Here is a 26,964-nt window from a genome sequence, read left to right as displayed (position 1 = left end):
GTTCCCTCTGTTCAGTAGCTCCAGCCTGCTCCGGGTTCCCGGCCCGCCCCCATCGGCGGTCGATCCTTCAGCCTCTCTGCCCCCACCCTTTGGAACTCCATCCGAGTCCCTTCGCCTTGCTCTGTCCTGTGCCTCCTACAAGGCCAGTTCCAAGACCCTCCTCTTCGACCTCGCCTTCGGTCACCCTCCGAGCCCTATCCTCCCCGCCCTCCATCCCCGATTGTCCTCCCGACGTGAGAGGTGCGGTGTAAGTGTAAGTCGTTGTTGTTATACCGCCATTGAGAAGCCGGCGGAGCGAAGTGCACTTCCTCCAGTGGAGCAGGTCATCGAGATCTTCCATCGGTTCAGCGTCGCCCAACGGCTCCTCCGTCTTCCACGATTCCGACCCCCACAATCACCCCCTCACACCCCCACCCCCACCCCACACCCTCACACCCCCAACCCCACCCCACCCCACACCCCCACCCCCACCCCCACACCCCCACCCCACACCCCCACCCCCACACCCACACCCCACCCCCACCCCACACCCACACCCACACCCTCACACCCCCACCCCACACCCCCACCCCACAGCTCGGGTCCAATACCCCCGACTGTCCAGGGCGCTGGGGGTGAACGGCTGTTTGTGGGGCGTCACTGGGCGCGATCGGCGTTGAGACCCCATTTCGCCCGCAAACAGATACGCGGCCACCACGCGCCGCGCGCGGTACATCCCGTGAAGCGCTTTGAGACGTCTCGAAGACGTGACCGGGCGCCATATCAAATCCCAGGATTATTATTCTTATTATTCTTATTATTATTTGTTGTCGTCGTCGTCGTTGTTGTTGTTGTTGTGGGGGGGGGAGGAGGAGGAGGAGGAGGAGACGCGCTGACGTCACCCAGCCTGCGTCAGGCCGTGGTCAGATCTCGCGAGAGCGTGCGTGCGTGGGTGGGTGGGTGTCTGTCCGTCCGGCGGCGGCGATGACGACGACGCCGCCGACGTCATTGCCGCTTCCGTTTTCCCAGCATGCTCTGCGTAGGAGAGGGGCTAATGGCGGAGTACGGCAGCATCCTCACCCCGGCCGCCCTGGGCCTCAACGCCGCCGCCGGCGGACACTCGCCCGGGCCCAAAGTGGAGGCCTTCGTCGACGCGCTGCAGAGAGCGCGGCAGGTAACGGCTGACGGGGTGAGGTGGCGAGGGGCTGGGCAGGGCGGGAAGGCCAGCAGGCTCCTCCCTCCTCCCGGTCACACATGGCGCCTGGCCTAGCGCGCCTCGACCCGCCGCCGTCCCCGGGACACGGTGCCGGGGGCTCGGCGCAAGGCGAGCCGAGCCCAGCCCCCGGCACCGTGTCCCGGGGGCGGCGGAGAGTCGTCTCGCGCCTGGTGCTGGAGTGAGAGGCTATAGCGGCCACGCTGGCTCAGAGAGAGGGAGTGTGGGGGGGAGGGAGCCCTGAGCAAACTGTCCCCCTGAGCATACTGTCTCTGGGCGCGCACACTGACACTTACTGAGGTTCTTGGGGTGGAGAATTAACATTACCTGATGTAAAACAGGCTGACTTGACTGACTGCTCTCTCCACCCCTCCCCCGCCCCCCTTCCACTCCCCCCACAAACTGTTGTTATGTTCAAAACTATGAGGGTTTGTTTTTTTGGTAAGTGTGGCCAAGGAGAAACTGTTTCCTCTGGTTGGTAGGTAGGTAGGTGGGTCGGTAACCAGATGGTACAGATTTAGGACGATTGCCAAACCTGAAGCGCTTTGAAACGCCTCGGAGACGTAATAAGGTGCTATTATCAAATGCAAGGGTTATTATTATTATTAGAAGGACCAGAGGAGGAGAATTTTTTTTTCCTCCAGGGAGTGGTTACGGTCTGGAATGCACTGCCTGAATGCGTGGTGGAAGCGGATTCGATAATAGTTTTCAAAAGGGAATGGGATAGGTTTAAAAAGGAAGAATTTGCAGTGCTATGGGGTAAGGGTGGGGTAGGGACTAGTTGGTAGCTCCTTGAAAGAACCAGCACATGCACGATGGGCTGAATGGCCTTCTTCTGTGCAGTAATATTCTATGATTCTATGAAACTCTGGTAGTGGGCCTGGCGGCACAGAAAGAGAGAGAGAGATCTTTTCATTCACTTCATGACTGTTGGGGGATATTGCCATGAGCAAATTGGTCGTTAGTTTTTTTTTCCAAGTGGACGGAGACATTGCCCATTAAATCTGGCTCAGTCGTAAACCTGACTCGGTCGGCAGGACTATCGCCTCTGAATCAGTGGGTTGTGGGTTAAAGTCCCACGTTGGAGCTTTGAACTCCTCGTCTAGGTTTGACACTCCAGTGCAGTGCTGTGAGTGCATCCTTCAGGTGAGACATTAAACTGAGATCCTGCCTGCCTGTTCAGATGAAGGACGCTATATAAATGCAAGTTGGTGTTGACTCATAAAGGAGATTAAACCTGCTCACCTCCATTAACCGAATTAGGCCGAATACGTTCCAATTAGGGAACAATGGTTGTGCCCACAGACAAACCTTAATCCCCCCCCCCCCCCGCCACACACACACGTACACTCATAGAGCTCTGAGCAAACTGTCCCTCAGACACTCACTAAGGTTTTTGGAGTGCAAGTGTTTCCTGATGTAAACAGACTGACTGACCGCTTCCCAAACTCAATTCTTCCCACAAATTTTCATGGCTTTCAGTGTGGGCGGAACTGCAGCCTCTGACAAGCGGCTGACCCCAAAAAAATCCCATGAGGCTATTTGAAAAGAAAAGGGAGTTTCGAGGGACAAGCAGAAGGCCAGAGTCAGACGAGCAGAGTGGGGAGAAAGCAGGTCAGAAAGGTAGGGAAGTGCCAGGGTGTGAGGGTATGACAAGGAAGGCATTGGAATAGTCGAGGTGGTAAGTAATGAAGGCGTGGACGAGGGTTTTGGCTGCATTGGGATGAGGTACAGTTACAGGCTGGCAATGTGACGGAGGTGGAGGAATGCGGTCTTGGTTAGGGACAGGATGTGGGGGAAGAAGGATAGCTGTGGGTCGACCCTGATGTCTAGGTTATATACAGGTTCAGTAAGTCTTAGTGAAAGGCGGGGGAGGTTGAGGGTTTCAGAACCACAGGAGAGAAGACGTTGATGGGAGTCAAGGAATATGGCTTCTGCTTTATCGACGTTCAGCTGTAGAAATTCTGCACTTAACCACCAACAACAACAACAACTTGGACTTACATAGCGCCCTCCATGCCGGACGGTGTCTCAGGTCCTGATGTCTGACAAGCAAGCTGACAAAACATCAGCAGACCTGGAGTCATAGATGTAGGGGAAGTAGATTTATGTGTCATCTACATACGTGTGGAAGTTGGGATGGAATGCGCATTGTCTCCCTGGAGGGACTCATCCTGCTTACCTAATTCTGGGAAGTAATAGGCACAGGTTGTCAACATCCAAGGCCTGGGGTACCCAGAATGTGCGTTGGGAAACTGCATAGCTTGCCATTGATATCCCTGTATGGCTAGCTTTCCTGCTGCTTGCCCCGCTGGGACCACCCTACCTGCAAGGGCTTTCGCTTGCAGGGTTAACAGGAGCTGACTGGGGTGATACTCTGCTCCCGGTGACTGGTCTGCCCTTCCAAGCCCTGCCAATGAGCCAGGCTGGCTATGCTGTGTCATCAGCAGTGCCCTGGAATATTGCAGACCCACTTGGCTCAGTAACTGGACTAGACCATTACAGAAGCATGGCTCGATTCCGCCATTCTGTTCTGGAGCTGAAGGTGTACAGCGCTCTTTACTGCAAGCTCCTGCATCACTTCACAGTGTTGTATTGAGTCAGTCTCATCAGTTTTCCTCTTGGTATTTATGATGTCATCTCTACTAGTTTTCTGCTTTGTAATCGTGCTGTGTATAGTATTTCTAGGTTATCTATATAGTTCATGACACGATCAACTGTGAAATGTGAACATGGACAGAAGTAGCATTGAAGTCAGTAGGGCTCACTGTGATGGGCTGGTGTCGGTAAAATAAATCAGTTTTAGAATACTAAATATTAATGTCTGAAAACAAATGGGTCTGATTTTAAGCTGGTTAAAAACTTATCTTTAGTCAATTGATCTTTCTTCTCCACATGAGAATTTTAGACCACCTGACACATGGAGAATTCCATCGCCATTTTAGAGTTTAGAGTGTCCAAACCAGATTGAGTGTTCCACATATGTATGCCACTTATGTATGTCACGTCACGTATGTATCTCAAACGTGGAAATGTCCCTGACTGGAATGGAATGTGCACTCTCTCCCTGCTTACTTAATTCTGGAGACTATTCGGGTTGGCAAAAGCTAAGGCTTGAGGGCCCCGGTCTGAAATGCTGTACTCTGTCCAGCGCCTTGGGACGTCCTCCCGATGTGAAAGGCGCTATACAAATGTAATCTTGCTGTTGTTAGGTAACTGCTGGAGTTTAACTAGCAAAATTGCACAGCTTTCCATTGAGAAAACTGCCTGGCAAGCTTTCCTGCTAGGAACCTCCCTACCCGTTAGGGATTTGGCTTGCAGAATTAAGAGGAATTAAGAGCTGGCAAAAAACAGCCAGCCTCTCCAGAGCCCGCCAAAATACTAGGCTGCCTGGGCTGTCATCAGCAGTGCTATGGAGAATTGCTGACCCGACTGGCTCAGAAACTGGACTACCAAGACCAACACACCCTCTTTCCCTCCCCACCCCAAGAAAAATCACTGGTTGGTCATTTGATATGCACCAAGCACACGTTCGAGCACTCTGTCATGCATCCCTACCCATTGAGTGATGGTTTCACCAATTCAAGGTGCCCAGTGCACTAGTGAGAGTCCTAGAGGAAATAGAATAAATTTTTAAACTCCTTGGGTTTCAAAATACTAACTCTGCAGAGGAAAACTACTAACTGCAGCTAAGACTGATAAATTTAGGCCAAAATGTGAAATCAGTAATGGACTTAATCATCAACAAAATAATGGCATACACAGTCATCAATAAACTGCACTGGAGAATTCCCTTACCCAGCGTTAGAAGCATTTACGATACCTGCATAATACTCGCAGAGAAATTGAGTAGCAGGGAGATTAGTTCAGTATGGAATAGGGAAATCCATATGCAACAATAACTTGCATTTATATAGTGCCCTTCACACAGGGCGGTCTCTCGGAGTGCTTAACAATGGCGGAGCCTAGCGCCGAGAGGGAGGAGGTGACCATGAGCACGGTTGAAGATCAGTCATGATCAAAAATAGGGGAATTGAGGGAGAGGGTTCAAAAGCTTTGGAGTGTAGAGGCTGAAAGCATGAGAAGTAACCAGGTTGGAAAGGTAGGGCGATTCCAGGGCATGAAGGGATTTGTAGACAAGTGAGAGAGGATCAATGCGTGTGTAGGCCTCTGACAGGGATGAAATGACCATAAAGTTAACAACTTGCTGCTCATTAATGATACAAAGTGCATAATATGTATATGTAAGGAGTAGATCAAACCTGTGATGACACAAGATAAGAGGGCAACGATGCCATGAGCCTGTTATCTCCAACTGGTGGAACCATTGTTCAACGGAAAAGGACGTGGGAAGGAATCGTCCTGCCAACAGCTCAGACGGCATCCTTATCTATTGAGCAGTGGTTCTTCCAATTTGGTGTGTGGAGCTTAAGCCGCAACTGCTTTCCTTTGCAAGCCAATGAAGGTGAATGTTACAATAATATTTATATTTTGCATAGCAAATTCACGTCTTTTCGCGTCAAGAGGATGTCTCAAAGAGCTTCACAGATTTTTACTTTAAAGTGGAGCTACTGTGTGGTTTGTGAGTGAAGGCAGCAGCCATGTTGTGTGTAACAATGTCCCACAGCCGGTAATGCAGTAAATGACCAATTTTATCTGGGGGATTGGTGGTTAGGACACCAGGAGAAAATTCTGTTTTTTGAGTAGTGCCATTGGATCTTTAAATTTACATGTACAGGCAGACCGGACCTCAGTTTAAGGTCTCATCCGACTGGGGACACCTCCAGCAATGTAGCACATCCCAGTACTGCATTGGGGTGTCAGTGTAAACTTCCAACCTGACTCAGGCATGACCTTCCAACTTAGCCAGGCTGTCTCAAGGTTAACTGCTTGCACCAGCCATCCTTTGTACCTCTGAAGGAAGTTGCCAAGTCATTGCTTGTTTTAGGGCAGTTTGTGGTGTGACCTCATGCTAACTCAAATGGGTTGAATTTCACAGAAAACCCTTATCGTTCTTGCAGGAGTATATTTTGGGGAAAGAGAACAAAAAAATATTTGTGTTGTAGGTTGAGTAATAGAAAGATCTAGATGTGCAGATACCTAGATTTTTAATTTGGAAATACAGGCGGAAACAACCATGAGGAAGGTTTTTTTTCCAGAGGAGCATTGAATACGGTGATAGGTTCTGTATGAAGTTGTAGGATTGGTTGGACCACTGGAACCTTGGATAGAGTATGCAGAAGATTCACTTGGTTGATGTAACTGGAAAAGTTAAGGAAGAGGTCAGATGAAATGTTTTTAAGTAATTAATGCTTCATCACAAGTCGCTGCTGAGACAGTTAACAACATTCAGAAAGGAATTCAATAAACATTAGGCAAGGAAACAGCATGAATTAGTCCCAGTGTTATCATTTCTGCTATTCTTTGAGTAGAATATAACTTACATTTATATAGTGCTTTTCACATCTGGAGGACAACTCAAAGGGCTTGATACTGTTGGCTGAGCATCTGAGATCTGAGGGGATGGGGAAAGATGGCTAAAAGCACGGGAGAAGAGTTAGGTCTTGAGATGGGCCTTGAATGAGCGGAGGAACTCTCGGGTGAAGTGAAGGGAGTGATCAGGTCAGTAGGATTGAAGGAGGGTGCAAAGCAGATCGTGGATGTATTTGGAGGCAAGAACGGAGATCTTGAATTCATTCTGCTGGGAGATGGTGGAGCCTGTTGCAGGAGAGAACACAGGCTACAGAGTTCTGGAACGTTTGCAACTTTTTGGGGGGAAGAGTTGGGGAGTTCATCGAGCAGGGAGCGTGGTCAAGCTTGGACCGATAAATTGAATGGTTTAGGGGAAACAGTTAGCAGCTGAGACGGGTAGTATTACAGAGGTGAAGGAAAGCTCAGAGGTGAAGGAAAGCTGAGAGGGTCAGAGCACAAATGGGAGTTTAAAGGAGAGTTAGGAGTTGAACAGGACAACAAAAAATTATATTTGTATGGCACCTTTCACATCAGGAGAACATCTCAAGGCGCTGGACAGTTAGGGATCTGCACCTGAGCTGGAGGTTGGGATCAAGAGTGGTGGAGGGCAGGCAGGGTAGAGGTAGGAGGGTGACAGAAAGCACAGTCGAAGACACCTGAGGTTCCGCATCAGCTCCATGAGGTGGACGATGTCCATGCAGGTTGATGGTGTCAGCACCTGAGATGAAAGGGTGCTGCCTGGAGCCAAGCAGAAGAGATTGTCTCGTCACCATAGAACTGAAGAAAGTTCAAGCTCATCCAGGACTTGTCTGACATGGAATCAGTCAATGGTCCTGGAGTCGAGGGTGGAGGCAGAGAAATAGTGTCATTCGCATAAATGCAGAAGTTAACCCCATGTCTGTGAATGGTGCCACCAAGCGGGAGCGTGTAGATGGTAAAGATGAGAGGACCAAGGGCAGAGCCCTGAAGAACGCCATGTATAACTGTGCAGGCTGGGGGACTAACCTGTTTGAGAAAGTGGAGCTGCTGGGATAGATATGAATCCAGGACAGGACAGAACCATGAAAATGGAGCAGAGGAGAGGTGACGGAGAAGGATAAAATGGTTGATGGTGTCAAAGGTGGAAGAAAGAGCTTTGGTCACAAGTGTTGAGGATGATGGGATGATTTCAATCTGGTATCTGTGTTGATTTCTGCCATTACCCAATGCCAAGTGCCACCTTTTGTCAGTGAACACTGGGATACACTCGACTAGTTTAAGTTGCTAGAGTTCAAATCTAGTATTTTTTCCCATGTTTGATAGTTGGATGTCCTGAAATTGGAACTGGCAATTGATTGGTGTGTGAAAACAATGTTTACGTAAAGATCCCAGAAGTTAAAAATTAAGTTCTGTACATACTGTGTGAGCTGACTGTTCAAATAAAGGCCACATTCTTAGATTCTTTTGGCATCATCATAACTTGACCTTGTATAGTAACTGCTCAAATGCATTTCTGATTTTTTCTTTTTGGTTGTGAAGTGTTGATAATGATGAAAACTCGCCTAACATGGATAAATTCAGGTCGAGTAAGTGTGCAAAGTGAATGCCACTGTTTTTATTTTTCTGATATCTCCTGGACAAATTGAGGCACTGATGTGACATTTTGTCCAAAAGTCTGTGCACTCAGTGGGAGAAGCTCACCTTTTCACATTACATTTTATCTAGTTTATGCTCACATTCTGACAGATATGCTCTTCTAAATCCATCTTTTACTGCTGAGTGTGTTCTCAGGAACATGATGTAGTCTTCAATCCTATACTGTGCTCGAATCTTAGCTCTTAAGAGGTAACTTTTTAAAAGTATATACATTCTCCCTCCAGCTAAGTATGTTGAAGGAAGCGAAGTTTATCCATACTCTGAGAATGAAATACACTCTGTGAAACCATTCTACAACAGAGTAGTTTATAAAGTACTTTCATTCATACTGAGCAATGTGTGGGTCTGTTTTTATGAAACTGACTTGAAACAGGAGAGAGACTGCGGGTCTGTGGCAGCAGCATTTGTTGGATCATTTACTGTTAGGAAGTGGAGTGTTGTATATGAATAGGGTTGCTGGTGTTTGACTTTAAAAAAATCTTTCTAAGGATATCGATATTTATTTTACCTTTTTATTCCAAATTTTGTAGCTTTCTTTTAATTCAAAAAGAGACTGATCAGTCTCTCGCCCGTCACTTTATGAGCATGGAACCATAGAAATTTACAACACAGAAGAAGGCCATTCACCTATTGTATCTGTCCTGGCTATTTTAAAAGCAGTCCTTTCAGTCTAATTTACCTGCTCTTTCTCCATGTCTCTGTAGCAGTTGTGCCATTTGCAGGCTGTGCCTCGAATATCTCTTCCTACACAATATGCAGGAAGACATTCAAGGTTCTGCCTGCATATAAAGTCATTGACCCTTTCCTACTTCACTCTTCTGCTCACAACTCAGCTTAGCCATTTTAGGCCTGCTATGCGTCTCCTATCCCCTCTGTGCCACGGACAGGGTGGTCCTAGATGGACAAGCAGCAGGAAAGTTTGCCAGACAGCAATATCAATGGCAAGCTATGCGGTTTTAGCTGGTTAGACTCCCAGCAGTTACCACAACGCACACTCTGAGGTCCCCAATCCTTGGCTCTTGCCATCCTGTGTCTAATACTTTCTGGAATTAGGTATGCAGGATGTGTCCGTCCATGGAGAGAGAGCACATTCCATTCTAACAATCTATTTCTGGGATTGCCATGTGTAGGTGGGATGCTTGGAAATCTCAGCTTGGTTTGGATACTCTTAAGTATGGTGCTAGGTTTCCACATGTGTCAGACATCCGGCTGACCAAAAAAANTTGTTTAAAACCTGCCTCTTGGACTGCACCTACAGTCACCTCCCCCTTCTCCCCCGCTCAGTGTCCAATCCAATCTAATTGAAGTGGTCTGAGGCATTATCTGTCCTATGTTAAGGGTGCTATGCAAATACAAGTTTTTGTTGTTGTGATCTTATGACCCAGAACTTGACAATTTTATAGCAAAATGCTTAAAAATGGTTCACCATGTGAATTCACTTTCCTTGATTTGGAGAGAATTCTCAGTGAATACTGATTTAGAATTGGAAATTGGAAAGCCTATACACAGTATTGGGTGATGTGATCTAGCCTGCATTACATTGGGCCTAGTGTGACTGTAGTTTTGTACTATTAGTTTCAATATTTGCAGTGGATATAAGCAGATTAAAATGGAATGAATCTCATTTGTTACTCATAAACTGCAAGGAATGTGGCAAGATTCTTTTCTGAGTGACTTCAAGGCTGTAATCTCATTTGGGGGTTAAAATGATGGCTACAAAACAGCTTGTGGTTTTCATTCTAAATGTATTGATATGGTTGCTGTGTACCAGTCGTGTAATTTCCTGCTGTTACTGAAAATGACAGTGATTTACATCACAATTAATGTGGATGTCATAACGCAGCAGACCACTGGTGTCTGCAGTGACTCCAGCGAGCCGCCTCACAGGGCCAAAAATACAATCAACGTCCCCCACTATGTATTAGAGATTTCCTTGTGATTATGAAGCTAAAATCGGGTCAGTTCAGATTGTGGTTCTAAATTTAAAGAGTTCTTATAACCTTTGGTTTCTGCGCATAGCTCATTTATTGCCTTGTAAACACTCCTGTATATTTTCTTTGCAGATTTTCTTAAGAGTGAGGGTGAATTTACTGACATTCTGGAACCAAACATGTTTTCTATTTTGCTCCCAGTGATAACAGGTCACTTCCTGGTCATGTGCTAAATGCGCTTTCTCTGTCTTTGTGCTGATAAGCAGAGCATTTCCTGTATTATCATGAGTCTCGTATTAAGGTGGTAAGAAATCCTTCCTAAGTAAGGTCTCCAGTTGAAAATGTGTCTAGGATAGGTTTGGGTACCTGCACATTTGAAACTAACAGGTTCCAAATTGGTTCTAGAAGATAATTGTGGTTGAAGTCAGACAGCTTGTCTTCCATTATGGGCCTGTCACTGACTTATGATTCTGAATACTACTCACACCTAGTTGTGAATGTGGCCATTCTCAATTGGTTTAGCTCAACTGAAATGTGCAGTGGTCCAAATGGTGCTTGTAATGGTAACAGTGACATGAGTTCAGTCTGTGTTTGTCTTGTCCAATTGGAATATTGTAACCAAAGCAGAAGTACTGTAAACCACAGGTCAGAGATAATGTGAAGACAAGTTAAACCTGTGGCGGAAACTATGTTTCTCATCACTGGCTGGGTTGTCGTTTGTGGGTTTCCATCTTCTCTGCTTGTATTTGCGTTCACTTCATTTTTTAAAAAAATTGTAAACTTTTAATTGCTTGAAAGAAGATATGGGGTTTTTAGTATTTTGGGGAGAGGCGTCACTGTGTTCTTAACCTAATCTCCCCCCCAGGGTTCAAAGTTCACCTTAGGGAAGCTATTCCCGTTTTGTTTGCCTGAATGCCTCCTGCTGGCAGGCTCCCATGTTAAACCGCTTGAGGTGAGTTATCCTGTGCGCCTCTTTGTTCATCAGTTTTACACTGATCACTTGGCATCCTTTGTGGTCCCGGATGATTATCCACACCTGTCAGTGTGACAGTGCCTAGTGTTGAGTTTTTGGAAAAGGATGCCAACCTGGCTCAGTTCGGTAGCAATAGTGATCCGCATGTGGTTTCAAGTGCTACGTGGGGCCTTTCAACTCGCATAGTCTAGGCTGGCACCCCAATGCTGGGGATGCACTGCATTGTTGGAGGTGACATCCTTTGGTTGAAACCTTTGCCTGGTCAGGTGGATATTGAAGAATCTATGGCACTATTCAAAAAAGAGAGGAAAGTTTCTCCCGCAATAAAATTTGCTCCTTCGCTTTGTGGCTCTTTGTAGAAAGTTGCCGTGAGCAAATTGACTGTCACCTTCACCACTTTGAGATGGCCTCTCAATGTGAACAGCGTTGTATCAAATGCAAGGGGTTATTATTAGTATCCAGCCTCAGATAAAATGCAGATTTTGTTTTTTGGTCAGACAGGTATCTGACATGCATGGAAACTCATCACCGTGTTCAAGGGTATCCAAATCAAATGAGTTCCACATATGTATGGAAATTTCCCTGTAATGGAATGTGCACTCTCTCTGGAGGGATGTATCCTATTGACCTCATTTCAGTGAGTGTTGGACAGAGCCAAGGCTTGGAAACCCCAGAGTGTGAATTGGGATGACTGCCGGAGTTTGACCAGCTAAAACTGCATGGCTGTTTCTAGAAAAAGTTTTCTGGCAAGCTTCCTGCTGCTTGTCCAGCTAAGACCACCATACCCTTTGGGGCTTTGGCTGGCAGTATTCTGAATGGGATGAATCCCTACCCCCAATGTCTGGTCTACCCTTCCAAATTCTGCCGATGGGCTGGGCTGTCATCAGCAATGCCCCTGACCCACCTGGCTCAGGAACTAGATCAAATTTAGTTTGGGGAGAGACAACCTGGTGAGTTACAATTTGGGTAGAATGGCAATATTTAAATTAACTTATAAAGATTTCATTTTTACAAGAAATATCTGCTTTCCTCTCCTCAATTTTCTGGGTACTTACTCTTACTAAGGATTTTTTTTGTAGGTAAGGTAGCAAACATTTTCATTATTGTGCCTATGAGGCTGTTCAAGGAAAGCGGGTTGTTTTTGGAGAGAAGAGGATTGTTCTGTGATTAATAATGTTTGTGTATTTGTAGGCAAACCTGGCAGCCCATTTGAGCAAAGCAGTGTGCCCCCCACCCCCCAACAGCCATAGAGTGAGAGACCAGTTTTATTTGAGGAATGTTAGCCTGCACACTGGGAGAAACTCCCTTCTCTTTTTGAGTAGTCCCATGGGAACTTTAACATCAACCTGAACAGAAAGATGGGACCTCGATTTAACATCTCATCTAAAGAATGGCACCTCTGATAATGCAACAATCCTACCCCCCCCACCACCCCCCCAAGAACTGGAGTGTCAGCCTAGACTATGCGAGTCCAAGACCCGACTTGGGGCATGAACCTACAACCTTCTGACTCAGAAGCGAGTGTGCTATCATCTGAGCCAAGCTGACTATCCATAAGTAATGATACCTACATGGAAGTTTGTAGCTGACTGGAATGAGATTGTCAGCAGTTGCCAGGAAACTATATTTAAGGAAGCTCATGTCTTTCTGCCATTTTCTTTGATTAGCTGCCCTCCGTTTGCTGTTGCATTAAAACTCATTTACAAATACCTTAAAATGAAGACTTTTTTTACGGATGAATTATGATTGTGGAATTCTCAATGGTGTCCTTCAGTGCATTACCTTTCTCATCTGTGAACATAAAAAGATTTTTATTGTGTGTATATTTCTCTCTTCAAGTTAAATGAAACTCCCAATAACAGGAAATCGTAAAATGTCATCTATAAATTGAATGTATTACAGATTGTGCAGATTGCAATCTGAATACCATTAGGTTTACAGTTTAATTGTGGAATACTGTACTTCACATGCTTAGAGGACAATCGGTCTTAAAAAATAGTGTAATGTTAGACGTTACCGGTAGGATTAAGAGATTCATCCTGCCACTATTGATTCCAGTGTCTTGTCTGTTTTGGATTAATTATCCTTGGTTATTCCTGCTTTTGTCTTAGGGTGTGGAATCTTCTCTTTGTGCACATGTATGCCCACTTGTATTCGCACATGTGAACTGGATATTTTCTTCAAACATTCCCCTTTTCTGCAGTTCAGTACTTGATTTGTGATTTTTTTATAATCATCCTTACATTTGGTATAGCTCCTTTCACTGTTGGTCATTTAACATCCAACAAGCGTGGGTTTGAGCCAGTAGGTGGATGACAGGTACCAGGTAACATTCACCTGAACAAGCAGGCGGGATCTTAGTTGATTTATTAAGGGCTGTAATACGGGATAATATTTTGAAAGATTGGATTGATTAGACAGTCAGCATGGTGGTCAGCATGTCAAGGTGATAGAGGAGGTGCAGAGGAGATTTACTAGGATGATACCGGGATGAGTAGTTTAGCCTATGAGAAGAAACTGGAGGAACTGAAACTTTTTTCCGCTGGAACAAAGCAGCTGACCTGATTAAGGCCTTTAAAATGATGAGGAATTTTGATAAGAGTCAATGGGGAGACATTATTTCTACTGGTCAGTGAGTCAATAACTAGAGAGCATTAATTTAAAATAGTTGGTAAACAAGCAAATGGGGAGGTTAGGAGAAATGTTTTCATGCAGAGCGGTTAGAATATGGAATGTCTTGTCAGGAGCCGTGATTGAGGCAGACTATGGAGTTTAGTCCATGGCAGAATATGGATTGGCCTTTAAGAGGGAACTAGACAAATATATTAATAAATTTCGGCTGTAGGGTATGCAGAAAAGGCAGGTAAATGGGACTGAAAGGATTGCTCTTGACAGAGACAACACGGACATGAAGTGGCTAAATAGCTGCCTTTTGTGCTGTATGGTTCTATGGTCTCATCCAAAGAATGTACTTCAAAAAATGCAGGACATCCCCAACCCTGCATTGGAGTGTCAGTATAGTCTATACGACAACAACAAGATTTCATTTATAGAGCGCCTTTCACGTCGGGAGGACGTCCCAAGGCGCTGTACAGTTGGGTCGGGACCCGAGCAAGGGGGATATGGTCAGGGTGAGGGGAGGGAAGGGCGGGAGCGAGGAGGGGGTAGAGACTCGAGAGGGGAGCTGAAGGCACGGTCAAAGAGAAAGGTCTTGAGACCGGCCTTGAAGGAGGAAAGGGAGGAGGCAAGGCAAAGGCCCTGCGGATGGAGTTCCAGAGCCTCGGGGCTGAGAGGCTGAAGGCCCGGCCACCGATGGTAGGGCGGTTGGGGCGGGGGATGTGGAGCAGACCGGAACCAGAGGAACGGAGGGTACGGGCAGGTAGGTAGGGGGATAGTAGGTCGGAGAGGTAGGAGGGAGCGAGGCCGTGAATGGCCTTGTAGGTGAGGATGAGGATCTTGAATTCGATCCTCTGGGGGATGGGGAGCCAGTGGAGGCGAGCGAGGGTGGGAGTGATGTGGTCGCGGTGTCTGGTGCGGACAGTACACGAGCTGCAGAGTTCTGAATGACCTGCAGTGTGGAGGGAGGGCCGGGAAGGCCGGCGAGGAGAGAGTTCCCATAGTCCAGCCTTGAGGTGATAATCCATATCCCAATGTAGACCTTGAACCCACAACCTTCTGACTCTGGGGTGTGAGGCCTCAAACTGAGCCAGGTTGACAAACAACTTATACTTTCCATTGCAGTATCTTTGAGGAAGGAACTGCAACTTAGTGACTTTCGTTGGCTCTTGCTCCTGCTGTCTAATGCAACTTCAGTTTTGAGCCTGCAATCTAATACTGGTTCAGCTGTACCTCTGGCTAGGAGTCCAGCTTCTGAAGCAGTAACCCAGCAAAAGTTTCCATTACAGTATGTGGGAATGAGTTGAGTTGGTGCTGGAAAAAATGCAATAATCCACTTAATTGACCTGGCATATCTGTTGTCTCCCTCTGCCAGATCCAACCACCATCTTGGTGAATGGACAAATTATTTTGCTCAGATTAATTAGAAAATTTAAATTAGAAAAAAGTTCTTCTAAATAGAAGACCTTTCATTGCCCCCCTAACTTTGGCATTTCAGTGCTGCGTTGCCTGTAAGTGTGTGTATTTTTCCTTGCGCTCTGATATAAGCTGTCACCTTTCACAAGAAGGAACAAACCCAAAGTGCAAACTTGCACAAATATTTTGTTTACCTAACTTAGAGCATTGCCCAATTTGGAAAGTAGTCCTACTTACTGCTGCTTTTATTTATATCTTGCATGTGCACTGTAACCTGATATCTTGGCAGCACAGCCTCATTACTCATTGGGACAATGCTGTTTATTGCTGTTGCCTGTTGGTGATGAGTAAAGCAGACAGTATGCTCCGCTTGCTGTTCGGACCAAGAGGTCTCGTCTTTGTCGCCGCAACTGGTTCCTGTTGCTTTGAATTTTAGTCTGACAAGTGGTGTGCTTTTCTTCAGTGAAGTCTTCAAGGTGTTTTGGAGAAAGTGGTCATTACGGGAGATCCTAATCATATTAGGCCATTGGATTGGGAGGTAACCGCAGGTACTGACTGTGCGAACCACAGCAGTCTGTAAAGTCTCTGGACAAAGCAGGCTTATGACTGTTTTTATCGTGTTAACTTATTTTTGTTACATTGTCTCAATGGATGAATATTTGTCTCAACAGTTGACTCGTGCAGTTGACTACGCAGGACAGTGGTGGTTAGAGTGAACTGTGGTGGGTTTAGAAGCAAACTTTGGAAGATGGGGGCTGTGGACCCTATACCAGTGGACCCCATACCAGTTAACTATTTTTCTTGTACGGATCTCTGTTGTTGACTGTGTAGGGTCTTTTTTAAGGCATTTGCTGCTGAAAGTGGTAACTTGCATCATTGCTTTGACACATTAGGTAGCTGCTGCTTTGGTAGAAGCTATAAACACTGTCCAGAGGTCACCCTGTCCCCTTGTTGCTCAGTTCTTCGCTATGATAGGGTGTTGAGAGGAGACCGTATGTCTCCACAAAAAATTTGGTGTGTAGGTGTATGAGGCCTCTGTATGTGTGTGTGTATTCAAGGCCCGTGTCTGTGCATTCAAGGCTCTTGTGTGTGCGTGTATTCAAGGCCCATGTATATGTGTACAATGCCTGTGTGTGTATAAAGTGTATACAAGCTCTCTGTGTGTTTGTGTATATATATAAGGTGTGTACAAGGTCTGTGTGTGTATGTGTATTCAAAGCCTGTGTGTGCTCGGTGGGCACTGGCCTGCTCCACATACCCTCCCTGGGTCGGGCCTTCAGCATTTTTGCCTCCACCTCTGTAACTCCACCCCTCCTATTTGCTGCCACCCATGCCTTCTTCCCGTCTCAAGATCGTCGCTTCGGTCATATTCCCACATGGTGTCGTCCGCCCCACCGTTCCCTTGCCCTCCCCCTTCTTGATTCCAACCCCCAGCTTACTGTTCAGTGCCTTGGAACGTCCTCCTGACATGAACGGTGCAATATAAAAAAATACATGAAAGGTGTATGCGCTCACTTTCTGAGTATCATGAATGGAGGTTGTTTTAGCATCATAGCCACAAGTTTTCCTTCGGTCAGCCGAGTGTGTGACCAATCACCGTGCTTAAGAGTACCTGAACCAGAATGAGGTTTCCACATATCTATGCCACCCACACGTGGAAATTTCTCCGCGTCTGGAATTGGAATATGCACTCTCAACAACAATAACAAAGTTACATTTATAGAGCGCCTTTCACGTCAGGAGGACATCCCAAAGCGCTGAACAGTCAGGTGTTGGGGCCCGAGCATGGGGAGGGGGTGGGTTCTCCCTGCCTGCTCCAGGAGCAGTCGCTCCCTGAGACTTGCAAGCTTAAGGAAACCTGAGCCAGTCTGCTTTCAGTGAGATTGGAGCACTGGCTTTCTAGTTAAAAATTGTTTGTTAAAAGCTATGAAAATAACCAGAATGTTGTGATTGATTGAGAACTGGGGAAGCCCTGCGCACTCCACAATTGACTAACTTATCTGTCAATTTTAAATTGGAAGAAAACAGTCTTCCACTTCTGTTGGTAATGTGTTTGGTATGCTCGTCTCTCTTCCCCTTCTCGGCAGACATACTGGGATCCTTGTGGGATGAACGCTACTTCCTGCGGCTTAAGACCAGCATGTTTCTGGCTATGAGGTTCCGTCATTACAGGCCAGAGAGGCCTTTGATTTGCACCAGCAGCTTGTACAGAAAACCTCTCACATATCAGGGAAAAGATCTTGGCCAGAAAAATCTGCAACAGGCCACAGCCTTACGTGTGTGCAATGGCTCATGTTTCTGCCCCACCATGTAATGTAACCGGAATAAATTCACAGCCTCCAGATACTGTGGAGCATTTTTTTGAACCAGCTCTGCAGTTTCCTGGAATAAGTAGAACATGTGAGGCTTCTTCGATGTAGGTAGAGAAATGTGTGCAGGATAGTCCTTGGCTTAATTTGGGACCTAATGTACTGTGCAAAGTGTCCCACCAGTCCCAGTGCTCCTGATTTTAAAACCACATTTTTCTTACTGATTTTCTATGTGGTACTTCAAACTTAAAAAGGAAAAAAATTGCAGGGCTATGGGTTTAAGAATGGGGGAGTGAGACTAGTTGGATAGCTCTTTCAAAGAGCCGGCACAGGCACAATGGGCCAAATGGCCTCCTCCTGTGCTGTAAGATTCCATGATTCCATGTGAATAAAATTGCTACTATAAGGTCTTACCTTGAAGTATTCCTTTAACAACTTAAATTCTGCATGAAATTGGCTTTATATGGCATTGATGTTCAGAAGCTGTATAGTTGCTGTGCTCCAGAATGCTCCATGGCTTCATATTCGGTGTAAGTTTTTATGAAGTTCACACTCAATCAACCTTGTGTTGAGAGTACTTGCACATCAATAGTTTAAGTGAGAGCAAAATTGAGGCTGAATGCATTGCCCCATGATTAAATAAAGCTCAAAAGAGTCCTTTCCCAATGAGAGCAAGCAAAGGTTTTGTCCAATTGTATGATTTGTGTGCAGATTTTCTCAATTCCAATGCAGTTTTAATCGGTTGTTTCCATTTTGCTTTCCCTTGAAGGTGCCAAAATTGTTGCCCCACATATATTAGATTTGAGCAGAAATTTTGTGTAAACAAAAACCTCAATGCATTACCTATGATGACTGTGTGGAGCTTGTCTGTCAGTTCTCAAAGCAAGCAAAGCGTTTGCTTGTGATAACTAGCAATTTTTTTTTGCTGCACAGTGAAACTGACTGAATGTTCACCTCTAACCAAAGAAAGTCGAGTTTAAGGTGTAGTCTGCCTGCACGCAATGTTCCTAGTGATGGACTGATTGTTTTCCAGATTGAGCCCAGCAGTGTAAAAAATACAGACTCTTTGACATTAAGGCTGTTTGGGTATTTTAAAATCTGTCCCTTGGATTTCCCTCGAAACCAGTATCTTAAAATTTTCTCCAATTATAGTGACTCCAATATGGAGAAAATGAATACTATGGGAGCTTTTATAAGGCTGTGATCTTCTACAGAGATCCAGATGTCTCATGAGAACAAGGCTGATATGTTTTATCGCTAACTGAACTCTGAACGTTATTTTGAAATCAGCCCCTGTAGTTGCAATATAAGCATAGTGTCAGCAGTATTGCAATAATGTTGGGGAGGGGTCTATAGTTCTTGTTGCACAAGAAAGTGTGTGTGATACTTTATTGAAAACAAGCAGTAAGTGAAACATTGTGTACAAGCAGTATAATTCAAATTGGTTTTGACAGATGGCTAATGAGCAAGACTATCACATATGTATTCCACCTATACATGGAAATTCCCGTGACGGGAATGGAATTCACACTCGTGCTTTACCTAAATCCGGAGAGTATTGGTTGCAGGTTGGCGAGAATGTGTGTTGGGGTAACTGCTGGAGTCAAACCAGTTAAAACCATACATCTTGCCATTCAAAGCCGAGTCTGGCAAACTCCTTCTCCTAGTTCAGCTAGGACCACCTTACCCATTAGGTCTGGCCAATAGGATTCTGTCTGGAGTAGTCACACTATCAGTAATCCAGAGTGTAATTGTGGTATTTATTGACAAGAAGGAAGACTGAGAGCTACTGAGGAATCTCACTGATGTCAATGGCTCTTAAGGTGATATCTCGTGTAGTCATTTCATGCATATCAGAATCAATTGGGAAGTGTAATCCAGAAGGAACAGACTGGATTCGGTTTTTGAGTGGAGTCTGTGCTACAGGTTGTGACTTTCTGTGCAATCACGGAGACCCAGGGGAAAGATTCATTGATTTCCGTAAGCTTTTGACCTAGTTGCTCATGAAGCCTCGTAAAAAAGTTTGAAGCTATGGCTAAATCTTGAATTTGTCTGGGATGCTGAGCTTAAGGTGCACAGCACAGATTTTTACATTCCAAAATCCATGTAAAAGTTTCTGGGAGATTAATCGATCCTATCCCTATTGTGCAATGGTAAAATCAAGGCCAACCTTAAAAGGGCAGTTCCAAGATGAGTGGCGGTTGCTGGCATTCTCTGTCCCTTCCCTCAGAGTAACTTTGAGGAACATAACATTTATGGGGTCAACCTTCACATGTTTGCGAATGATACCCAGCTCTCTGCCTTCACCCCCGACTTCAGGACAGAATGTCTGTCAGACATCAAGTCCTGGATGAGAGCTAACTTACTTCCAGTTGAACGCCAACAAAACCGAGCCCCTCCTGATTGGCTCCCATCAGCACCTCCACACCTCGGGCACTGACAGCAACACCATCTAAGGATGCACACTCCTCCTCACTGAGCCAGTCGAGAAATTTGTTGTTTTTTTTCACCCTCAACTGTCCTTTCTACCCCACATCCGTGCCATGACCCACTCTGCTTTCCCCACCTCTGCAACGTCGCCCAACTGCCCTCACTCTTCAGGCTGCCGAAGCCCTCACCCACACATTTATTACATCTAGGCTTGACTAGGCCAACTCCCTGCTTGTCAGACTTTTCAACTCTTCCCACTACAAGCTGCGGATCAGCCAGAACTCTGCAGCTCGTGTCCTCTCCCACACCATGCTCTGTGGCCCTAGCACCCCAACCCTCGCCCAGCTCCACTGCCTCCCAATCCTACAAAGGATAGAGTTCAAAATCCTCGCACTCAAAGCCCTCCACGGCCTTGCTCCTTCCTTGCACCGCCTCCTGACCCAGTCCGCTGCTGAACGCTTGCCCTGTCCACAATATCTGTTATAGTGCAGTTCGTCTGCCCTGCAGGAGCTTCATATCCTTATTTGTCTGAAAAATCCTTTGTTTTTTGAGACATTGTAAGATAAATGCTTTGATGCTTATAAAGGTAGAGTATTTCCTTTAGTATGTGGACCAGAGGAGAGTCTGCTCCAAAGCACATGTTCTTCCTTGAATATTTGTTGCTCGGAAAGAGTAGATGACCATCGTAGCGACAGTCCAGTCAATGACAGACTCATTTTTTGGGTTGAATTCATGACTCAGTACAAAGCTTTTGCACAGTATGGCACAGGCCAAATTTCACACGTTAGTTTTCCTACTTATCCCCTGGGCAACTCTGTTCTTTTATATATGGGCATATTCAAATGCACTTTGAGAAAACTAGCACTTCCTGAACTGGAATTTGGAAAGCACTAGTTAGACTTAAGGGGATCTGTAACATGCCACCACAGCACAACTCCTCAGCCTTTGTGATCCTAGCAATGATTTATGCAATGATCTATTACAAATCACTTCTCGCCCTAGCACCTCCCTACTTCTCCAATCTGCTCACACCCCAAACCTCTACCTGCCCCCTTCGCTCGGCCGGCTCGAGCCTTCTACATGACCACCAACCCCACTGCTCCACCAATCATGTCTGTGCCTTCAACCCCTTTACACCCTGAACCTATGGAACTCGCTAAGTACATGGTTTATAAAGATAAGACTTGTGTGAGTTTTACTGTATTATCACAACCTGTAGCACAAGCCGATTGTCAAATAGTGAATATCAGGGATGGCATTTTGTTGCAGTTGGACGGTGTTCAGCTGCAGGCATTTTGTGAAACTCTCAGTGAGGGGTAAGTGGGCTCCTGAGACTTCCCACGTTGCAGAAAGGAATTAGTCCTCTGTCTCCTCATCATCTTCCTGTTTTTGGTTGCTGTTTTGAAGCTTGAAGTCGGATCTACATTTAGATTTTCTTTAGTGTTGATGTTCATGTACAATCATTGCTGGAAGCAGGTGAATGAAGCTGCTGAGTGTTTGGTCACTGGAGCCTGTTTGTTTTTTAAAACACTGAACTCCAGAACTTTTCGTTTGCCAAAAAAAGTTAAAGATTAACCAGAGGAATTTAATGTGGAAATAACCAAAATAACCTGGTGCTGATCCACAAGCATGTGGAAGTAAAGAGACTCTTGCATCTTGGCTCCAAAAGACCAAATGATAATAATCCTTGCACTTTGATATAGCGCCTTATCAGGTCTTCGAGACGTCTCAAGCGCTTCACAGAATATACTGTAAAAGTGAATTGACTTCATTTTGTGGGCGAAACTGGATACGATAATGGACAGAGAGACCAGCAAAATCTGGTGCCTGAAGCGGAAAGGATGTGTACAGGCTACAACAGAACTCTTCAACTGGTCCAAATTGTTGTGCAAACTGGAAAGTAATTAATCTCTGACAGTTGCGGACGGATATTCCAAACTTTGCAAAACAAAATAATTCAGTCTTTTCCTCCCAGAACGTACTGTGGGAGGAATGGACAATATTCTAGTATTCTGTCTCTTAACTGTACACGTTTTACTTAATCCCACTGAAAAGATTGTCAGGAAGTAAGATTCAGAGTGTCAGAATCGAGCCCACCAGCTGTGGCGGTCTCCAGTCCAGTTCCTGAGCTCGGCAGGTCTGCAGTATTCCAGGGCACTGCTAATGATAGCCCAGCCTGGCGTATTGGCAGGACTTGGGGCAGACCAGAATGTAGGGTTAGGGACTCTTTCCACTCAGTCAAAGTGTAATTACAGTGGCGGAAAATGCCGGTAATGTATTGACTGGCATTTTCTGGCACTGCATATGCATTTCTGCCGCTCTAAACCAAAAGAGTAGCTATTCACCCATGTGGACACTGAACGCCAGACAAAGGCCAGTGAGGCGAGAAGCTGTGGGCATCATGCAGGCCACTCAGCGAGCACTGGCTGGGTTGGTGGGAATTCTTTTTTTTTAAAACATTAAAAATTTTGGTTTCAGGCCCAAGGTTTGAATTCCAGATACCCGGAGTGGGGTAAGTTGGGGGTTACGTATACAGTCCTGCACAAAAAAGAACATCTCAAAGCTCTTGAGAAATATGGAAGAGGACACCAAGCATAGAAAGTAGGAGGTGTGCTGTAGGCTGTGGATGTTAGACCAAAGGCACAATCAGAGTGATACGTTTTTAAAGGAAATTTAGAGACCTATAGCTTTGTGGTTAGAGCACTCGCCTCACAAGTGAGAGGACCTGGGTTCGATTCCAGGGTGAAACATTGGGTAAGTTTCCTTACTCTGCATGCCTCCGTTTACCTAGCAGTAGGTAGGAACCTGGATTTTAGTTGATTGGCAGCTCACGTTTCCAGGGATAATAATCTCTTTTTGAAAAATAAAGTGGTCACTCAATCCACGACTCTTTGCAATTGACTGCCTAGTTTCGCCCACAAAATATACAGTCAGTTCAGTATATTCTGTGAAGCACTTTGAGATGTCTCGAAGACATTATAAGGACCTATATCAGATGCAAGGATTATTATTATAGGGAGGTTGTAAGGCATTGCATCAGTCTGGCTCAGTTGAAATTAGAAGGTTGTGACACAAGTGAACTAAGCGGATGTAAAATGGAGACTAATATTCTACATCAAAGTTATCTTGTAAGCGGTTAAAAAACATGTTAACCATTCGAATAATAGAATTGGTTTAAAATATTACATTTCTGTTTTTTTATGCCAGATTGCTGCTAAAATAGATGCTGGGTCACATCTGAACAATTCTACTCCTGTGGTCGATCCTGCAATCTATGGTTATGGGAGTCAGAAACGAACACTGGATGATGGGGGTAAGACGCTATGCTGCTGACCAAATTCTACCTGCGTTTAGTTGCTCGCTGATGTAGAGTTCTTTTCTTTGCTATCTCAAAAATGTCACACTGATTACGGACCACTTGCTCAACTTTTCCATTTTACTGGAGCCTTCATCTCAGACTAGGCTGGTAGTGCAGTACTGGGGGAGCATTGCATTATCAAAGTTGCCATCCTTTGGATGAGATGTTATAATAATAATAATAATAAATCTTGCATTTGATATAGCGCCTTATCACGTCTCCTAGATGTCTCAAAGCGCTTCACAGAATCGGCTGTAAAGTGAATTGACTGTATATTTGTGGGTGAAACGCAGCAGCCAATTGTGCACAGCAGCGTCCCGCAAACAGTCGTGGATTGAAAATGACCAATTTATTATTGTTTATTGTTTTTTGGAGGGATTATTATTAGGCGTGTGGAGTAAGGAAAATTGCCCAAGATTTCGCTCTGGCTGGAATTGAATCCAGGTGTCTTGCTTGCAAGGCGAGTGCTCTCACCACTGAGCTACAGGACTCCACTGTTAAACTGAGGCCCTGTCTGCCGGTTCAGCTGGATGTTGAAGATCTTATGATAACTTTGGCCATTCATTCATTGATTCATTGCTGTTTGTGGGACATTTCTATAAGCAATTTATCTACCACCTACGAAATACATTCACTGCACTCCACAGTAAATTGTGTGAAGCACTTTGACGGGTCCTTGAAACTAAGGTCATTGCAGCTGCAATGTGCTGGGAATGGAATGCGGATAAGGACCGAACATTTTTCTGCCTTATGCTGAGTCAATGGCTTTGGCGCTGGCCAAGAAGGAACATTCTAAGAGGGTAACTGGGCAGTACTCGTATACTTTTAAATGCCTAGCGTAAGGCTATTTGTAGAAGCCTGAGAATAGATTACCCATGTCTGCGGCTGATGCATAGAATGAGAAGACAAAGAAAAAGAATATTTGACACTTCCCTTGAGATACTTGATAACTGTCCATTCTGAAATAACCTTGTATCCTCCAGTTCCTCTTAGAAAATACAGCAACTTACTATGAAGAATCAAAGGGTTAGATGTTTGTAAGGCAAGCCGGGCTGACGGGTGAGACTGTACTTCAATTTTCAAAAGCTTAATATACAGGAGATTCGGTGTGCGTGTTGTCCTCTTATTCAGAAAAGAGGTGACACAAGCCTGGAATTGGTCAATAAGTTAGCCTAAGATCTGTAGTGGGAACCTCTGCATTTGACTGAGTCAAAAGATGTCATTTTGACCCAGTATAGATCTCTGGTGAGGTTCATGTGCCATATTGGGTGCAATTTGGTCATCTGACCTTTTCAAAAGGGCATTCAAGCGGGTTCAGTGAATAAGAACAAACTTGCAACAACAACTTGCATGTACATAGTGCTGATCATGCAGGGTAGCATTTCGGAGAGTTTTACAAAATAGCTTTACAAAATTGGTTTCAAGTTCCTGATGTGAGGTTGACCCCACAACCTTCTGACTCGGAGGCAAGAGGTCTACCAACCAAGCCAGACTGACAGCTGGCATCCGCTTAAACCAGATTGTACTTTAAAGTTTAATTTGAATATGTGAGGTCCTTCGACTATAAATTGGCAGAACACTCTCCAATTTTAATACTATTATTATTATTGCCTCCAGTGTCATAGAATCATAGAAATTTATAGCATAGAGGGGGGGATATTGGCTGACTGAGTGTCTAGGGCTCTCTGAGCAGGCCACCAGCTTGGCTACTATCTTGTATCCTAAAAGAAATTCTGCACCCCTATATTGTATAAGGCACTGGAGGCAAAATGTTCACTGGGGAGGTAGCCATGTGCGAGGAATTAGCCTGGAGGGTGGGGAGCCCAGAGTTTAGCTCAAGGGCAGTAAATTTATTTCAGGTACATTCTAATACTGGTGCTTGTGTACTTGTGTGTTCCATTGACCACCAGAGCTGCTGTGTTTTCTATCCCATTTCACCAAAGTTCCACCTTTATCACTTGCTTCTGTTTGTGCCTCACTAATGTGTGTGGATGGAGAAGCAATGGACAGAGCCAGTTGGTGGTCTATTCTTTGACACCTCCCAGCTGTTGCAACTACTAAGCATATCTGAACTGCTGACCAGCTGGTCATGGGTGGTTGGGAGCAGTTTTTCTTTGGTCAGTAAAGAATTCCTCCTCCTCCCCTTCCCCACCCCCAAATAACATTCTTTCACTTCAGTGCTAAACTACTTATAAAGGCAGGTGCAATGAGATCCAGATCTGACTGAACTATAGCATTTCCTTTCGGAACGTAGAACAGAAATGAGCTTCGTCCTTGACTCCATAATGTATATAACTCCATACTTGGAATGCGCACCATCAAAATAGTAATGGTCAAATCGAGGTTTGTGGTATGTTAAACTCAGTCTTACGTGGCAGTCTTCAACGATTTTCCTGGGATGTGGGGCATTGAAAGTTATTACTGGGCCCGAAAATTAAATAATAAATAATCCTTGCCTTTGGTATAGCACCTTATTAAGTAGGAAGGGCATCTCAAAGCGCTTCACAAGATTTACTGTGAGGTGGAGTGACTGCATATTTGTAGGCAAATGCGGCAGCACCGTTTTGCACAGCAATGTCCCATAAGCAGCCATGGAGTGAGTGACCAATTTTATTTGAGATGGTTGGACAGGACACCGGGAGAGAGAAACACTGTTCCCTTTTCGAACAGTGCCATGAGCACATCTTTTAACGCCAACAGGATGGTGAGAATTTTTAGGAAAAGAAAATCTGATCCCATTAGAAAATTATTTTCTTGTAAGCGCTCGCTCCTCCCACCCGTTTACTGTGCGTCTCCGTCAGCGTATGTTGGGAGGGGATTGTGGTGTGTCTGAGGTTTATTGAAGGCCATTAGTTGGGCAAAGTAATCCGTTCAATCATATCCTGGCTTACTGATGCCCTCCAGCCAGGTCTCTGCTCAGTTTAATAACATATGCTCCCCCTCCCCATTGTTGGCCCAGTGCAGTGGATTACAGAGGGTTCCCTGTGTGAAATGTATTCATCCTTCAATTCTCTTCACACTTTTGACATTTCTTTCTATTTACCAGTAGGGAACCAGCTTGGGGCCATGGTACATCAAAGGTAGGCATCAGTTTTGTACATTTAATGTCTGCGTGTAAGATTTCTTTTGAAAGTGCTCCTGGTGTTTCATTTACTGTTTTTGCTACCTCAATGTAAACCTGAATTATGTTGTTTGGTTTAAAATGTTGTTTTTTTTTGGCTTGTGAACTATCCCGTTTGTTTTGCCTCTCCTGTACCCAAGTACCTCTTCCAGCCAGAATGTTCCCCTGTGTATATATAACCGACCAGCTCAGGCCAGACCTGCCCCTGCTAAAGTGGCATGCACAGAGTTATCATGCGTCATTTAGTGTATTATGGGCCACATGTTGTATAACTGGGGCGGGATTGTGTGTATATTGCAGTCGGTTCCGAGGGACATCGATAAACTCTTGGGCTGAGATGTTTGCGCACCGATTCGGTGAGTCTTGAGGGATAGGTTAAGGAGGTCAGAGCCGCAGGAGAGAAACGTTTATGGGAGCCAAGGAGTACGGCTTCCATCTTGTCAACATTTAGCTTCAGGAAGTTTGTGCTCAGACTAACTGACAGAACATCGGTCGACCTGGAGTCGTAGCT

At 45.3% G+C, this 26,964-nt stretch overlaps 1 protein-coding gene across 3 annotated transcripts in view; it reads left to right on the top strand.

Annotated features, from left to right (window-relative positions):
• The first annotated feature begins 995 nt into the window (after positions 1 to 995).
• fubp3 (far upstream element (FUSE) binding protein 3) overlaps positions 996 to 26,964 on the top strand; it is a 58,052-nt gene continuing 32,083 nt past the window's right edge. For all 3 annotated transcript variants that reach the window (XM_007902782.2, XM_007902783.2, XM_007902781.2), the window contains exons 1-3: positions 996 to 1,153; positions 23,182 to 23,287; positions 26,379 to 26,412. In XM_007902782.2, coding sequence (XP_007900973.1) covers positions 1,010 to 1,153; positions 23,182 to 23,287; positions 26,379 to 26,412 — 284 coding nt within the window. In that variant the 5' untranslated portion in view covers positions 996 to 1,009. The remainder of the gene's footprint in view (positions 1,154 to 23,181; positions 23,288 to 26,378; positions 26,413 to 26,964) is intronic.

The sequence above is a fragment of the Callorhinchus milii genome, unplaced genomic scaffold (genome assembly GCF_018977255.1).
Source record: "Callorhinchus milii isolate IMCB2004 unplaced genomic scaffold, IMCB_Cmil_1.0 Scaffold8, whole genome shotgun sequence".
NCBI lineage: Eukaryota > Metazoa > Chordata > Chondrichthyes > Chimaeriformes > Callorhinchidae > Callorhinchus > Callorhinchus milii.
This window is presented reverse-complemented; position numbering and strand designations above follow the sequence as displayed.